Here is a 15609-nt window from a genome sequence, read left to right as displayed (position 1 = left end):
AAAAAAAAAAAGGTGAAGATTTGTCATAAGTTCTTGTATGTATTTATTTTAAAACTATAGGGGGTAAATGTGGAATAATATTAAGCCATTAATATATATATACATGTCTGGCCCACTGTCGATCGAATAACTAAAGGAACATTTAGGCCAATGCTGCCATCTAGAGTCCGTTGACACTAATGACTGGGGTTGCGTATAATGTGCATAATGAACTATTCACTATTCAAGGGCGTAGGTTTGGTTTCAATATTGGTAGGGACGAAAACGATATAACAGCATAATTTGCATGTAGATTTTTTCCTGGGGATGGTACATTACTAAGACCAAACAGATTGGGTGAAAAGGGGTCAGGGCTAAATTTCGCACCAATATGAACCTAATTAATTGATAGGCTAAATCAGTGTTTTTCAACCTTTTTTGACTCACGGCACGTTTTTACATTGGAAAAAATCTCGCGGCACACCACAAACCAAAAATGTTCTAAAATTATTTTCTGTACAGTATATTCAATGTCTTTAACCACATCAGGGCTGAGCATCTCGTAGACAATAGCTTTGTAGGCAGGTAGTATTAATGTCTCTGTCACAGTGTCTGACTTTTTGGATTTAGCAACAAGGTAACTGGCTTTGAGGGCTTTCTCATTTTCCTTCGTAGTTTTTATATTACAAAAAAAAAAGTTGCCTGTTTCTCTGTGTTTTCACAAAGGCAAACAAAATAGTCCATCGACTTGTTTTGAAGCAGCGACTGTTTTGTTTGGAGATGACGTTTAAACTTGCTTGGCACCATGCCGCTGTGCTGCTCGAGTCGCGTTCAAGAACTGCTCGGATTTTTAGCCATTAGCCACCTTGCTGTTCCCAACAATGTGTTGTAATATAACACTGGGGGAGGATTGACGGTCGTCACATATGGATAAAATAGGAAGGACACTTTCGAGTATATCGACACATGACGAGTCTAACCAAATAAAGTGCAGTAGACGTGCTGGGGTCCACACAGCAAGGTCGTTGATGGCTATAAATCCAAGCAGTTTTTGAACGTGACATGAGAAAACGGTCATCTGCACACGACCGAGAACTTTCTACCTACTCCTTCCTTCCTACTGCAACTCCGCCCGACGACTTAAAAAAATATTGTAATAGCCCCGAATGGGGAAATAGAAAGGAGAGGTCTCGGTGATAACTTTCCCACTTTATTGTGTCAACAATGGAAAATAATAAACAAAATAAAAATGCGACATTAGATAATTTCTCGCGGCACACCTGACGATCTCTCACGGCACACTAGTGTGTTTTTTGTTTTTTTGTCGCCCTCTGCTGGCACTTGGGTGCGACTGATTTTATGAGTTTCAGCACAATGAGCATTGTGTAATTATTGACATCAACGATGGCGAGCTACTAGTTTATTTTTTGATTGAAAATTTTACAAATTTTATTAAAACGAAAACATTAAGAGGGGTTTTAATATAAAATTTCCATAACTTGTACTAACATTTATCTTTTAAGAACTACAAGTCTTTCTATTCATGGATCGCTTTAAAAGAATGTTAATGTTAATGCCATCTTGTTGATTTATTGTTATAATAAACAAATACAGTACTTAAGTACAGTATGTTCAATGTATACAGTATATACAGAAAAATATGGAATATTTTATAGATAGTTTGAATTTCGAATAATTACGATTAATTTTTAAGCTGTGATTAACTCGATTAAAAATTTTAATCGTTCGACAGCCCTAGTTTCAAGAAATCTAAGTGAGTAAAATTGACCTGAAGCAGTGTAGCAGTAACAAAATTAATGGTGTGTTCCCCACCTCCACAACATTGAGGTCTTTTTACATTACTTACAGTGGCTGCTGCTGGCGAGAAAAAAACTTGTAATATCCCTCAGCTTCGAAGGGGGTGGAGGAGGCGACATGTTGTATTTCTGTCTTGGTGTGAATCCGTGTGTGTTGGGGGGGGTTCAAGTCATCAGCCAATCAAACGTGCGTTTGAGGGGAAAAAATGGGCTGGCAAATTTAGCGAGGGAATAGGGGTCAATGTAAGTCTGAACATAATGAAAGTACTGTAAATTCACTTATTAATGGAAGGGTCAATTCTATTCTTACATCATATGGGAAGGCATTCTAAATGACCTAAAAAACTGAAGTCATTATATATTACAAATAAGGTTGCTTAAAAGTTGGTAGGGACAATTTGAGCATCTTGAAAAGTTGGTAGTGTTATGTCCCTACGCAAACCTACGCTCTCGACTATACAGTACTGGAAAATGATTTTAATATTGCCGCTCCAATTGACACGGTCTTCTGTATTGTTTTTAAATGACCTTTTTAGAGTTGAAAGAATTGAGAGGAGCCATTCAAAAAGATTTTCAGCTTTTCCCCTCGCCTCCGTTGCATGTCAGAGAAAAAGCAGTGAAGCCACCATTCAGGTAAGGACAGCAATATTGGAAGTTAAAACATCCATGGTGTATATGTTTCTAAATCTCACCACTTCATAATACTGTATTATTGATTCAGCAATCAGTGTTGTTTTTGTCAACCATGACGATAACGAAAATATTTTGTCAACGAACAATTTTTTTTCATGACAATGACGTCATGATGACGAGCAAAAAACGAGACTAAAACATAACTACATGGATGCCATTTGTGATCTGATGAGACGAGAAGGAGACGAAAATTCGCCATAGTTTCCATCATAAGTTCACAACATGTTATATTTGCTTATCTTATGTGTAGTTAGCACTAGGCTTGCCACCCGTCCCTTGAAATACGGAATCGTTCCGTAATTGGGAATTAAAAGTTGCGTTCCGTATTGAACCAATACGGAACGCTGTTCATTCCGTATTTCACAATTGTCCCATGGGGCGACCCCGCGCGACCCGCTGCTCCGGCGGCGGGGAGTGGTGGGCGGCGGTGCGCCCAGCCCATGCACGTCTGTCACACACAAACACACACCTGCGCTCATGAGTGACCACTGAGCCAACAATAATGAACAAAAAGGGCAGGAGATATTATAGACAGCAAGATAGTTATCTGCCTTCCCGCTGCTGTCTGCCCAGCACTGTGCTCCACTTCCGGGTTCGTTGCCTAGTTATGTCGCTCGCTCTGCTCAGTGCACCGCCCGGCCGTTTTCAAAACAAAGATGTCTTCTTCTACAGCAGAAGCTCAGGACACCCCACCTCATCCTCAAAAGGGGAAACATCTCCAAAAAATAGACTGGAGTGGGAAGACAGTCTCCCCTGCCTCGATAGTCACTGATGATGATTATAAAGCGAACTAAAGGCAAGCAGGAAAGTTTTTGCTGTGTCTCACGGAGGTGTAAAACAGCATGCTGCAGGGGACCTCCACAAATGGAATATAAGATCCCAGAAGAGCCTTCGTCACAATTCTTTGTCCCTGAAACATCCCCTGAGCTTGATTTGGTATGTTATTATGCTCTTGTATATGGATAACATATAGGCTATATTTCTATTAACCTTAATACATCTTGCATTGATAGGAGCATCGCTAGGCTATTTCAGTAGCCACTATGGTTGATTATTTTCAGGAATGTTGATTTTTTTTTTCTCTTTTTTTGGGGGGGGAAACATGCATTTATTATCAATCAATATGGAAGGAATTTATGTACCCATAAAGAACAGCTTATTTTGTTACGCTAACTAATGCTCCTCATTTGGAATTATTATGAATTTGACATCATTCCACTCCTACCCTCTAAATTACTGCAGCTGAGGTGACACTGGTATACCACACAGTAAAACGTAGCCAGCCAGAGCTACAATAGTGCTGACTGTGGACACAGGCTCAATCAGAAGATTTTTATGTGATTCCAAAATGGTGAAGAAAATGACTTTGGGGAGAACAAAGCAAGAGGCATTGTTGAAACAAGTCCTGGGTTCAAAGGCAGTGGGTGATGTGCTCAAGATCTTAACGTCACCCATCCCATTCTCCGTACAGAACGGTGCCTCGAATAAACTGAGCGAGAAGATGTTTCCCCTTGCTGTCCAGTACTTCAGTCCAGAGTCTGGGGTCACCAACAAAATGCTGGACTTCATTGAGAATGCAGACGAGCCAGCTGCTGGAATTGTAGCTCTGCTGCAACATTCCCCTAAGAAATCTGGCTTGTCAATGGATCACGTGACCAGATTCAGTGCCGACAACACAAATGTTAATTACAATATTCACAACTTCGTTTTCGCTAACCTGCAGGAAAAAACAAAACTATCTGCTGCAAGGAAACCGCCATGCCTAAATAGTGCACAATACAGTTTTCTCATCTAAAAATAGATACATTTCTATGCATTTTAGGAGTTTTGGGGTTGATACTTTTTTTCACCCGTCCAGCTGTGGGCGCGAGGGGGGCGTCCCTTATTTCTATTTCTGAAAGGTGGCAACCCTAGTTAGCACGCATTTACGCAGAGTTTGGTGGTGTCACACATGTGACGTGCTGCGCCTCCCCTCGGGCTTAAGCATGTGCCCATTCCAGGCTCCTTTTGTGAAACACATGTGTCAGGGGCTGCTTGGTAAGATTTGTTTTCTTATCTTGGCTGTGCCATGTTGCTTCACGTTAGCCTAGCGTTCGTGTTAGCATTAGCATTTAGCGCAGTGACTCGGTGAGTGTCTTCTTAAAGTTCTTGGAAAACTTTTTACATACAGTTTTTGTGTCCAGGTAAGTTTAATTAATTGCAAATAATGTGTTGTTTTCCAGCTGAGTGTGTATTATCATCATGAAGATGTTATTGTCCTTGTAGACTCTACAATTATGTGCTCTTCTGTCAATGTTCATTCGAAATTGTTGGAAACCTTTTACTTATTTATTCATGGACTAAAACTTTTGAAGTTTATAGACGAAAACATTTTGAGAATTGTCGACTAAAAATAGCTGACATTTGTCTGAGTTTTCTGTTGACTAAAACTAAATGAAGACAAACACATTTTGAAATAGTGAAGGAATATGACCTTCTAGCCAGACTGCCGGAATCGCGCCAACCGAACAGCCGGACCCGCGTTGGCGCAGCTCCAACGAACCGGGCCGGCGAGATTCTGGCAATCTGGCCAGAATGCCAAACTCCGCACATTCGCTTTGGTCTTAACCTTTTTTACTGACCCCATTTTGAAAGGTTTAAAGAAGTCTCACCAAAAACAAAAAGACAATTTATTCAGGTCGACAACGATCAAAACGGCAAGGCGAAACATAAACACTCAGGCAAGGAGGCAAGGTCACCCTGTCACACGTCAACAAAAGGTTCCCAAGAAAAAAATGACAACGCTTAGTTAAACATTCAGTCTTTTGAAGGCTTTCGCTGAGCGGACCTTGGGCAGGAAGAAGTGTGTGTTTGTTTAAGATTATTGTAGGGCTGCAGCTATCGAATATTTTAGTAGTCAAGTAATTGACTGAAAATTCTATCGATTTTTTTAGGTGAAGAGCAATTATAAATATACATGAGAAAACAAGACATTTCATTTAATATTTAACCATTTTCAGTCAATCAATGTCTTTATTTTCGATATACATTGTTGAAAACAGCCAACAATCTCAGATGTAACTAAAATAAAATAAAAAAGACTAATTCACTGCTTTCACTCAAAAAACCTTTAGCTCTTATGAAAAAAATGTATATATATATATATATATATATACAGTGCCTTGCAAAAGTATTCGACCCCCTTGAATGTTGCAACCTTTCGCCACATTTCAGGCTTCAAACATAAAGATATGAAATTTAATTTTTTTGTCAAGAATCAACAACAAGTGGGACACAATCGTGAAGTGGAACAACATTTATTGGATAATTTAAACGTTTTTAACAAATAAAAAACTGAAAAGTGTGGCGTGCAATATTATTCGGCCCCTTTACTTTCAGTGCAGCAAACTCACTCCAGAAGTTCAGTGAGGATCTCTGAATGATCCAGTGTTGTCCTAAATGACCGATGATGATAAATAAAATCCACCTGTGTGTAATCAAGTCTCCGTATAAATGCACCTGCTCTGTGATAGTCTCAGGGTTCTGTTTAAAGTGCAGAGAGCATTATGAAAACCAAGGTACACACCAGGCAGGTCCGAGATACTGTTGTGGAGAAGTTTAAAGGATTTGGATACAAAAAGATTTCCCAAGCTTTAAACATCTCAAGGAGCACTGTGCAAGCCATCATATTGAATGGAAGGAGCATCAGACCACTGCAAATCTACCAAGACCCGGCCGTCCTTCCAAACTTTCTTCTCAAACAAGGAGAAAACTGATCAGAGATGCAGCCAAGAGGCCCATGATCACTCTGGATGAACTGCAGAGATCTATAGCTGAGGTGGGAGAGTCTGTCCATAGGACAACAATCAGTCGTACACTGCACAAATCTGGCCTTTATGGAAGAGTGGCAAGAAGAAAGCCATTTCTCAAAGATATCCATAAAAAGTCTGGTTTAAAGAGTGCCACAAGCCACCTGGGAGACACACCAAACATGTGGAAGAAGGTGCTCTGGTCAGATGAAACCAAAATTGGAACTTTTTGGCCACAATGCAAAACGATATGTTTGGCGTAAAAGCAACACAGCTCATCACCCTGAACACACCATCCCCACTGTCAAACATGGTGGTGGCAGCATCATGGTTTGGGCCTGCTTTTCTTCAGCAGGGACAGGGCAGATGGTTAAAATTGACGGGAAGATGGATGCAGCCAAATACAGGAACATTCTGGAAGAAAACCTGTTGGTATCTGCACAAGACCTGAGACTGGGACGGAGATTTGTCAACAGGACAATGATCCAAAACATAAAGCCAAATCTACAATGGAATGGTTCAAAAATAAAAGTATCCAGGTGTTAGAATGGCCAAGTCAAAGTCCAGACCTGAATCCAATCGAGAATCTGTGGAAAGAGCTGAAGACTGCTGTTCACAAACAACCTCTGAGCTCGAGCTGTTTTGCAAGGGAGAATGGGCAAGAATGTCAGTCTCTCGATGTGCAAAACTGATAGAAACATACCCCAAGCGACTTGCAGCTGTAATTGGAGCTAAAGGTGGCGCTACAAAGTATTAACGGAAGGGGGCCGGATAATATTTTTTGTTTTTTATTTGTTAAAAAAGTTTAAATTATCCAATAAATGTTGTTCCACTTCACGATTGTGTCCCACTTGTTGTTGATTCTTGACAAAAAAATTAAATTTCATATCTTTATGTTTGAAGCCTGAAATGTGGCGAAAGGTTGCAAGATTCAAGGGGGCCGAATACTTTTGCAAGGCACTGTATATATATGTATATATATATATATATATATATATATATATATATATATATATATATATATATATATATATATATATATACTGGACTGTCTCAGAAAATTAGAATACACAATATTCTAATTTTTTGAGACAGTCCTGTGTATATATACAGGACTGTCTCAGGAAATTAGAATACACAATATTCTAATTTCCTGAGACAGTCAGGAAATTAGAATATTGTGTATTCTAATTTCCTGAGACAGTCCTGTATATATACACAGGACTGTCTCAAAAAATTAGAATATTGTGTATTCTAATTTCCTGAGACAGTCCAGTATATACATACACAGTGGGGAGAACAAGTATTTGATACACTGCCAATGGGTTTTCCCATTGACTGTGTATCAAATACTTGTTCTCCCCACTGTATGTATAAGGAGTGAAATGGTACACAAAAATCTCGGTTCGGTACGTACCTCGGTTTTGAGGTCACGGTTCGGTTCATTTTCGGTACAGTGACAAAACAAAATGCAAAATATAAATGTGCAAGTTGTTTATTACAGACTTTTGTTCTTTCAACAATAGGAACATTAGCCTACACAAAGCTAGAATTCTGCTCAAAAATAGAAAATACATTATTCTGAAATGTAGATATTTTGAAAAACAAAATAAAAATAACTTTGGCTAAGACTTTTTCTTTAAAACAAATATCTGAACAGTTGAACAGTTGCAACACTGAAGTGAAGAGTTGTTCCATCTATATCCTTTTTTAAATTGAATTCCCCACCCAGAGGGCCAACCATCTTCCATGTTAACATTTAATTGTTATTTTATTTGCAAATAAATTCTTTAAAAATCAAGCAATGGTATTTTCTGTTTTTTTTTCCACATTCTGTCTCTCATGGTTGAGGTTTACCCATGGTGACAATTACAGGCCTCTCTAATATTTTCAATTAGTGGTTGACTAAATACTTATTTGCCCCACTGTATTTACACCAAAAGATATTAACCAGTAACACTTTATTTGACAGCGGCATCGTAAGACTGTCATGAGACCAAATGAACCCCATGAAGCTTTGAACCAATTAGCTGCAAAGCTTCATTGTTTCAAGAAGCTTCATTTGGCCATCACTGCTCCTTTGGGGGAGAAAGTCAACCACTGCTGCCACCTGCTGTTAACACTGTTATCGTCCAACATGCCTCCTAGCATGCATTGCAGCGCTACAGATGTAAATTACAATCAAAATTCATGCTCTGGGCTAATTATTTCTTCAGTTACTGTTCCAGTTGTTTCATTAATTGCTAGTCATGATATTTGGTGACACTTTATTTGACAGTGGCGCCACTAAATGACATCAGTCATTAGCATTCATAATGCCCATGACAGTGTCATGTCATAATTATGAGGGTCTTATTACTGCAGTCTTGTGACGCCGCTGTCAAATAAAGACAAAAAAAAAAAACGGAATCCCAGTGTTGTTATCCTTTTTCTGTATATTAATTGCTGTTTTATTTATGTCTGTTTGTCTTTCCTTCCAAAGAACTGCTTTCTCCAATCACAGTCTCTCAACAGCACAAAGAAGCTCTGATAAATCCTTGTCCACGTTAACTTCCACATCCCTCCGAAGGCCGCGTCCTCCCTCCACTCCCCCTCACACGAACATTTGCGGCCCTCTAAACCTGATCGACGACTCGGAGACCACCTCAAGGACTTCTCATCAGCACAGAAATGCCTCGTCGGCTTCCCGTCACAGGAAAGTCCGTCTTAAACTCGTATCCAACGAGTCGGTTGTAACGGAGCCTTCGCTCCCAGTGGAAGATGACTCGGATTTCTTCTGGCAGCTCCTCACAACCCCTGATAGCTCACCTTTCTTCCCCTCACAGTATCTCCAACCAGGGTAGCAAGAGTGATTTATGGACTTTAAAAAATCAAAGGTAAAATTGCAGCTACAGTCAAAACGGGCTTATCACAGAACAGATGGGAACCAGTGGCGAAGTCGAAATCAACAGTGTTGGTTTCCTTGTGTACTCAACAGCAAATGTGGACATCTCAAGTGTTTACAGCAAAGTTACTCCCCTAAGATTGATAAATCAGCCACTAGACTGATGTCAACTAAGAATTTTCTTTAGATTTTTACTAAAGGTGTGATTGTTCTGAAGAACATAAATTATTGTATTTCTATTACTACTTTATTACTAGATTATTACTGTTTTATTACTGTTTTATCACATTTTTTTCAAGGGAGACACATACAAACATTCTTATTTAAGGAATAATCTACAATAAATAGTATTTTCAGTCCCAAAAAAAAAAAGATGCATAAACTAACAATTATGATTCTCCTCTACCAAATTAGTTGCCTGCTATAGTCCCAAGACTGGGGCATCCAGACGAGTAAAAGAGGAAAACAACTGAAGAAGCTTGGCTAACTCTTGAGTTTACAATGTTGATAAACAGGTCCTCTGAGAGTTTACCAAATTTTATGTTATATTAAAGGGTATGTAGCGGCAAAGGGGGTGTGAGACATCAATAGAACCGTTATGTGCCAAGATAACAAATATTGATAAAGTTAACAAAAAAATCAATCACATTAATGAGCAATTATCGAAAATAGATGGAAAATGACGAACATTTCCGAAAGTGTTCCGGAAACAGCCGAATGGGGCGGTAACGTCACGACAAGCGATTGACAGTCGAGGCGGAGCCAGGTGCCGTTGTTTTTTAACGACGAGAGAGTAGCGTTGGGGTTTGTTTGACCAAAACATCACAAAAATGGTTCAAAACTGCTGTGCTATGTGGTGTACAAATAGTTATTTATAGGAATATAGTATCCATGAGTTCCTGAACGCGAAAAAAAAAGCTGGACTACACAGATAATGGGTAAAGTCCGTCGGTGCAAAGAGTACTAATTTTCTAGACACAGCCTCCGGCACGCTTTTCTGTGGTGCGCATTTTCCACCTGAAAGCTTCTCGAACTATGGACAAGAGAAATCGGGTTTTGCTAAAAGATTGCTGCTCAAAGGAGATGCGGTGCCAACCATACAGGCGCAGCCACCTAAATGTCCCGAGATATCAAGAAAGAGGACGATGACTGGTAAAGGAGGCTAAAGCTAAGCAAAGGAGGGGAGCAGCCAAGCTCGAAATGGCCAGAGTGAGTACTCTTTTATAATAGAAAAATGTCACGCATTGGATACAGGACTGGACACATGTATAAATTATCGTTCAGAAAATATATAGAACAAATCCTCTGATCCCATTCATATTTGTGTCTGTTGGCAGAGCGAAAAGCTACAGTGCCTTCCAAAAGTATTCGGCCCCCTTGAACCTTGCAACCTTTCGCCACGTTTCAGGCTTCAAACATAAAGATATAAAATTTTAATTTTTTGTCAAGAATCAACAACAAGTGGGACACAATCGTGAAGTGGAACAAAATTTTGAGAGTGTTTGTGAACAGCTCTTTCCACAGATTCTCGATTGGATTCAGGTCTGGACTTTGACTTGGCCATTGTAACACCTAGATACGTTTATTTTTGAAACATTCCATTGTAGATTTGGCTTTATGTTTTGGATCATTGTCCTGCTGGAAGATGAATCTCCGTCTCAGTCTCAGGTCTTGTGCAGATACCAACAGGTTTTCTTCCAGAATGTTCCTGTATTTGGCTGCATCCATCTTCCCGTCAATTTTAACCATCTTCCCTGTCCCTGCTGAAGAAAAGCAGGCCCAAACCATGATTCTGCCACCACCATGTTTGACAGTGGCGATGGTGTGTTCAGGGTGATGAGCTGTGTTGCTTTTACGCCAAACATATCGTTTTGCATTGTGGCCAAAAAGTTCAATTTTGGTTTCATCTGACCAGAGCACCTTCTTCCACATGTTTGGTGCGTCTCCCAGGTGGCTTGTGGCAAACTTTAAACGAGACTTTTTATGGATATCTTTGAGAAATGGCTTTTTTTCTTGCCACTCTTCCATAAAGGCCAGATTTGTGCAGTGTACGACTGATTGTTGTCCTGTGGACAGACTCTCCCACCTCAGCTGTAGATCTCTGCAGTTCATCCAGAGTGATCATGGGCCTCTTGGCTGCATCTCTGATCAGTTTTCTCCTTGTTTAAGAAGAAAGTTTGGAAGGACGGCCGGGTCTTGGTAGATTTGCAGTGGTCTGATGCTCCTTCCATTTCAATATGATGGCTTGCACAGTGCTCCTTGAGATGTTTAAAGCTTGGGAAATCTTTTTGTATCCAAATCCGGCTTTAAACTTCTCCACAACAGTATCTTGGACCTGCCTGGTGTGTTCCTTGGTTTTCATAATGCTCTCTGCACTTTAAACAGAATCCTGAGACTGTCACAGAGCAGGTGCATTTATACGGAGACTTGATTACACACAGGTGGATTCTATTTATCATCATCGGTCATTTAGGACAACATTGGATCATTCAGAGATCCTCACTGAACTTCTGGAGTGAGTTTGCTGCACTGAAAGTAAAGGGGCCGAATAATATTGCACGCCCCACTTTTTTGTTTTTTATTTGTTAAAAAAGTTTAAATTATCCAATAAATGTTGTTCCACTTCACGATTGTGTCCCACTTGTTGTTGATTCTTGACAAAGAAATTAAATTTCATATCTTTATGTTTGAAGCCTGAAATGTGGCGAAAGGTTGCAAGATTCAAGGGGGCCGAATACTTTTGCAAGGCACTGTATGATAGCGCAATAAATGATCATTATTCTATGCATTCCTTTATTTTGCAGTCACGGTGTATCAGCTTCACAAAAAGAAATGCAAAACAAATCATTGGTGTTTCCCACACGATCTGCTGCCGATGTTTCATCAGTGTCATTGCTCCCCTCAATGACCGTTTCATTACGCTGCATTGGCGTTCGTTTGGGCTCAAATTGGTAACCTAAAACACCGATTAAAGCTTCGTAACTCTCCTCGTCACCATTAGATGAACATTCGTTACGTCCTTCTACGTCGGATTCGTCGCTGAAACTAGAAACGAAATTGTCTGCCATCATCGCCGCCATTCAGTATTAAAGCACTGAGCCTTTTTCTTGTTGAAGAAACACCCCTCACTGTCAATTCTGAATTCTCTTTTATTGACAACGAGGGGTGTTTCTTCATGAGGGAACCTGGAATATGTGCAGGACGAACACAATGCATCAGCATAAACAGCTCAAAACACCCGTAATTCTCCCCTCACTAGAAGGAATTCTATTGATGCAGACAGGCGCTGCCCACCTCTTCACTTGTCGTGACGTCACGCACACAATCTGCCAGATCTCGGGCGCCGGTCGTTTTAGCTTGACAATCGAGCCAAATTTCTCTCATTTTCTTGTAATTACACGAAGTGGCATGATATGAATACAAAAGGCATGCGTTTATGGATAAATGATGGAATATTAACATTTTCCCAGGGCACTACATACCCTTTAATTGCCAAATTGAGATATTCCTGTTCTGGAACATTGATAATGATCCAGAGGAAACTGACATATTTGACATATCGTATTGGCCCGAATATAAGACAGTGTTTTTTTGCATAGCAATAAGACTGAAAAAGAGGGGGTCGTCTTATATTCGCGGTCTAGACATTATACCCATTCACGACGCTAGATGGCGCCAGATATCATTGAAGCGATGTTCTGTCATGACAGATCTCAACTACTCTCAAGTTTAACCAGTTTGCATTATTTTATTGCAATGTTTTTCAAATTCAGATTTGTTTCAAGACTACAGTTACAGTTAGACTTCACTTTGATGGTTAATGCAGTTATTGCAATTTTGTTGTTTTATCACAATAGATTGGTTTATTTACATTTCAAAAACCAGAAGTCATTCATTTACGAATGTGATTGCACTTTAGTTTACGTATTTATAAATGTTCAGATATTGAGATTTGAATGAGGCAAAAAAACATGCTTTTTCTCTCAAATATATTGTTTTATCATTTGCTTCGGATGTACTGTAATTATTTTCTGTATTTGGTGTTCAAAAAGTTTTTTTCAAACTTGAGTCTATAGATGCACGATAATATCGGTTACTGATAATTATCGGCTGATAATGGCAATCATGACTTCACACAGATAATCCAGATAAATTAAAAAAAATCAACCGATAATGCAATCCAATAATTATATACTCGATTTAGCCTCCAAATGTGCGCATCCGAAGCAGTTTTGTCCACTTCTCCACCGCCGCCTCCTCAACCCCTCCTCTCTCTAAAGCCCCTGATTGAGGAGGGGTTGAGGAGTATGGCGTCATAGATGAGGCGGCGTCACACTACAGGGTTGAGGTGATATCATGGCGCCTCTGTCACTAGCGTGGGTTGACTTTTTTCCGTGTGTGAAAAAAACGATGCTCTCACCATCTGCAAAACATGCACTGCAGATGTTCCACGAGGCGGAAAGAAAGCGTCCTCATTCAAGACCACTAACCCGATCAGCCATTTAAAATTGCATCACAAATATTTTTGGAACGAATACGAGGCTGCTGCTCGCGCGAATGCTGAAGCTAAACACACATGAACTAAGCTAAACTATGGGGCTTGTGACTTTTAATAGAATTATGGCTTGACATTATCGGTTGGAACGATGAGGAAATTATGGGTTATCGGTATCGGTTGAAAAATGCATTATCGTGCATCACTACTTGAGTCTTGAAAAAGAAGTGGTCGTCTTATAATCAGGGGCGTCTTATATTCGGGCCAATTCGGTATTTTGCATTTCCGTAGAAGTAATCTATCGTTATTCTCAACCTAGAATCCATTTTTTTCAGGTAATTGTCTTTCGAGGGGAGGTGGGGCTAGGCATCACTACAGTGGTATGAAACAGTAACTGAACCTTTTGGAATTTCTCACGTTTCTGCATAAAATCACCATCAAATGTGAGCTTAACTTTGTCCAAATCACACAGATGAAAAAACAGTGTCTGCTTTCACTAAAACCACCCAAACATTTATAGGTTTTCATATTTTAATGAGGATAGTATGCAAACGATGACAAAAGGAGGAAAAATATGTAAGTGAACCATCACATTTAATATTTTGTGCACCCTCCCCCCCCCTTTGGCAGCAATAACTTCAACCAGATGCTTCCTGTAGCTGCAGATCAGTCTGGCACATCGATCAGGACTGGTCTTGGCCCATACCTCTCTACAAAACTGCTGTAGATCTGTAGATTCCTGGGCTGTCTGGCATGATTCGCTGTCTATGTCTGGGGCATAGTGGAGCCACTTCTTCACAATAGCAGCGAATGCATATGGCGGAAAACACAGACAAGGCTGAAAAAGCAGTTAATAAGCAATAAGCAGCTCTTGCACTCCTGTTTAAAAGAAAGTGCTGTATTTAAAGCCAAAACAACTGTTGTGTTTGATAGAACAATGTCTTTATGCTGCCATAGCAGATTCATGGCGCATTAAGCCCCCGAACTATTTTTAATTTGTCCATTTTACACTGGAAACCCCCGTTTACAGATGTCGCACAACCGCTTTTGTTTCAACCCGGGCATAAAACGAAGGTAATTAATTATATTTATCATTCAAAAGGTCTGTCATTTTTAGCTTAGAATCATTAATTGATGTCTAATATTTCGTTTAGGGAAAAAAACGACTTTAAAAAATTCACCCGCATATTTTAAACGTTCAAACAAATGACATCACAATAAAAAAAATGGGGTCTGTAAAAAAGTCACGGATAAATACGTAACTCATAACCATCGCTTAATTGTATTTTTTTCTAGGGCTATCAATGGTCACCAATGGGCTTACATTCATAAGAGATTCACACGGATTTGGATTACTATTGCTATCTTTTATGTTGACTATTCTTCGTGGGAGTTTTCCCCAAATCATACTAAATAATTAAAGCACTATGGCACGCTACAGTGACGACAGTGACTCTGACGTGGACCTCACAACAATGTTGGAGTTCGTCAGGGAACGCGTGTTTGATTACTGCTGAGCTCCCGAGTGAAGAGTGGTCAAGATGTAAATATTATTTTTTGTGAATAAATGTGCATAGTGGAAGCTTCTCCCCTTTTTGGTACTTTTATACACGTATCCTAGCTATCACGTGTTACAATGTACAAGACATGGATTACACAAGGTGTGCTCTTTGGCCTGTACTGTATGTAAAGCACACGACAGCTCTGGATGCTAACAATCTACATAATTATATTGGGATAAGTTTGAAAACGCAATATGCTTACCTTGAATATCTGCTAATAAAACTGGACAGCGTACAGCGTTCTCGCTCCCAACCGCAGTCTCTCGCATCACCAGTTTTGCCCAACTTTTGTCTTATCAGGTATTTGCTGCACGCATTTTTCCCTGAAGCTCGTCTTGTGAACGACCGACAGTGCTGTCCTGCTCTTTACTTTTCAGATCTGGTTCAAATA

General features: G+C 39.8%; 1 protein-coding gene across 3 annotated transcripts in view; it reads left to right on the top strand.

Annotated features, from left to right (window-relative positions):
• ccdc24 (coiled-coil domain containing 24) overlaps positions 1–10496 on the top strand; it is a 74269-nt gene extending 63773 nt beyond the window's left edge. For all 3 annotated transcript variants that reach the window (XM_057856591.1, XM_057856593.1, XM_057856592.1), the window contains 2 exons: positions 2333–2429; positions 8760–10496. In XM_057856591.1, coding sequence (XP_057712574.1) covers positions 2333–2429; positions 8760–9120 — 458 coding nt within the window. In that variant the 3' untranslated portion in view covers positions 9121–10496. The remainder of the gene's footprint in view (positions 1–2332; positions 2430–8759) is intronic.
• The last annotated feature ends 5113 nt before the right edge of the window (positions 10497–15609 follow it).

The sequence above is a fragment of the Corythoichthys intestinalis genome, chromosome 14 (assembly GCF_030265065.1).
Source record: "Corythoichthys intestinalis isolate RoL2023-P3 chromosome 14, ASM3026506v1, whole genome shotgun sequence".
In the NCBI taxonomy this organism is placed as follows: Eukaryota; Metazoa; Chordata; class Actinopteri; order Syngnathiformes; family Syngnathidae; genus Corythoichthys; species Corythoichthys intestinalis.
Note: the sequence above shows the minus strand (reverse complement) of the source record. Positions and strands in the feature narration are given on the sequence as shown.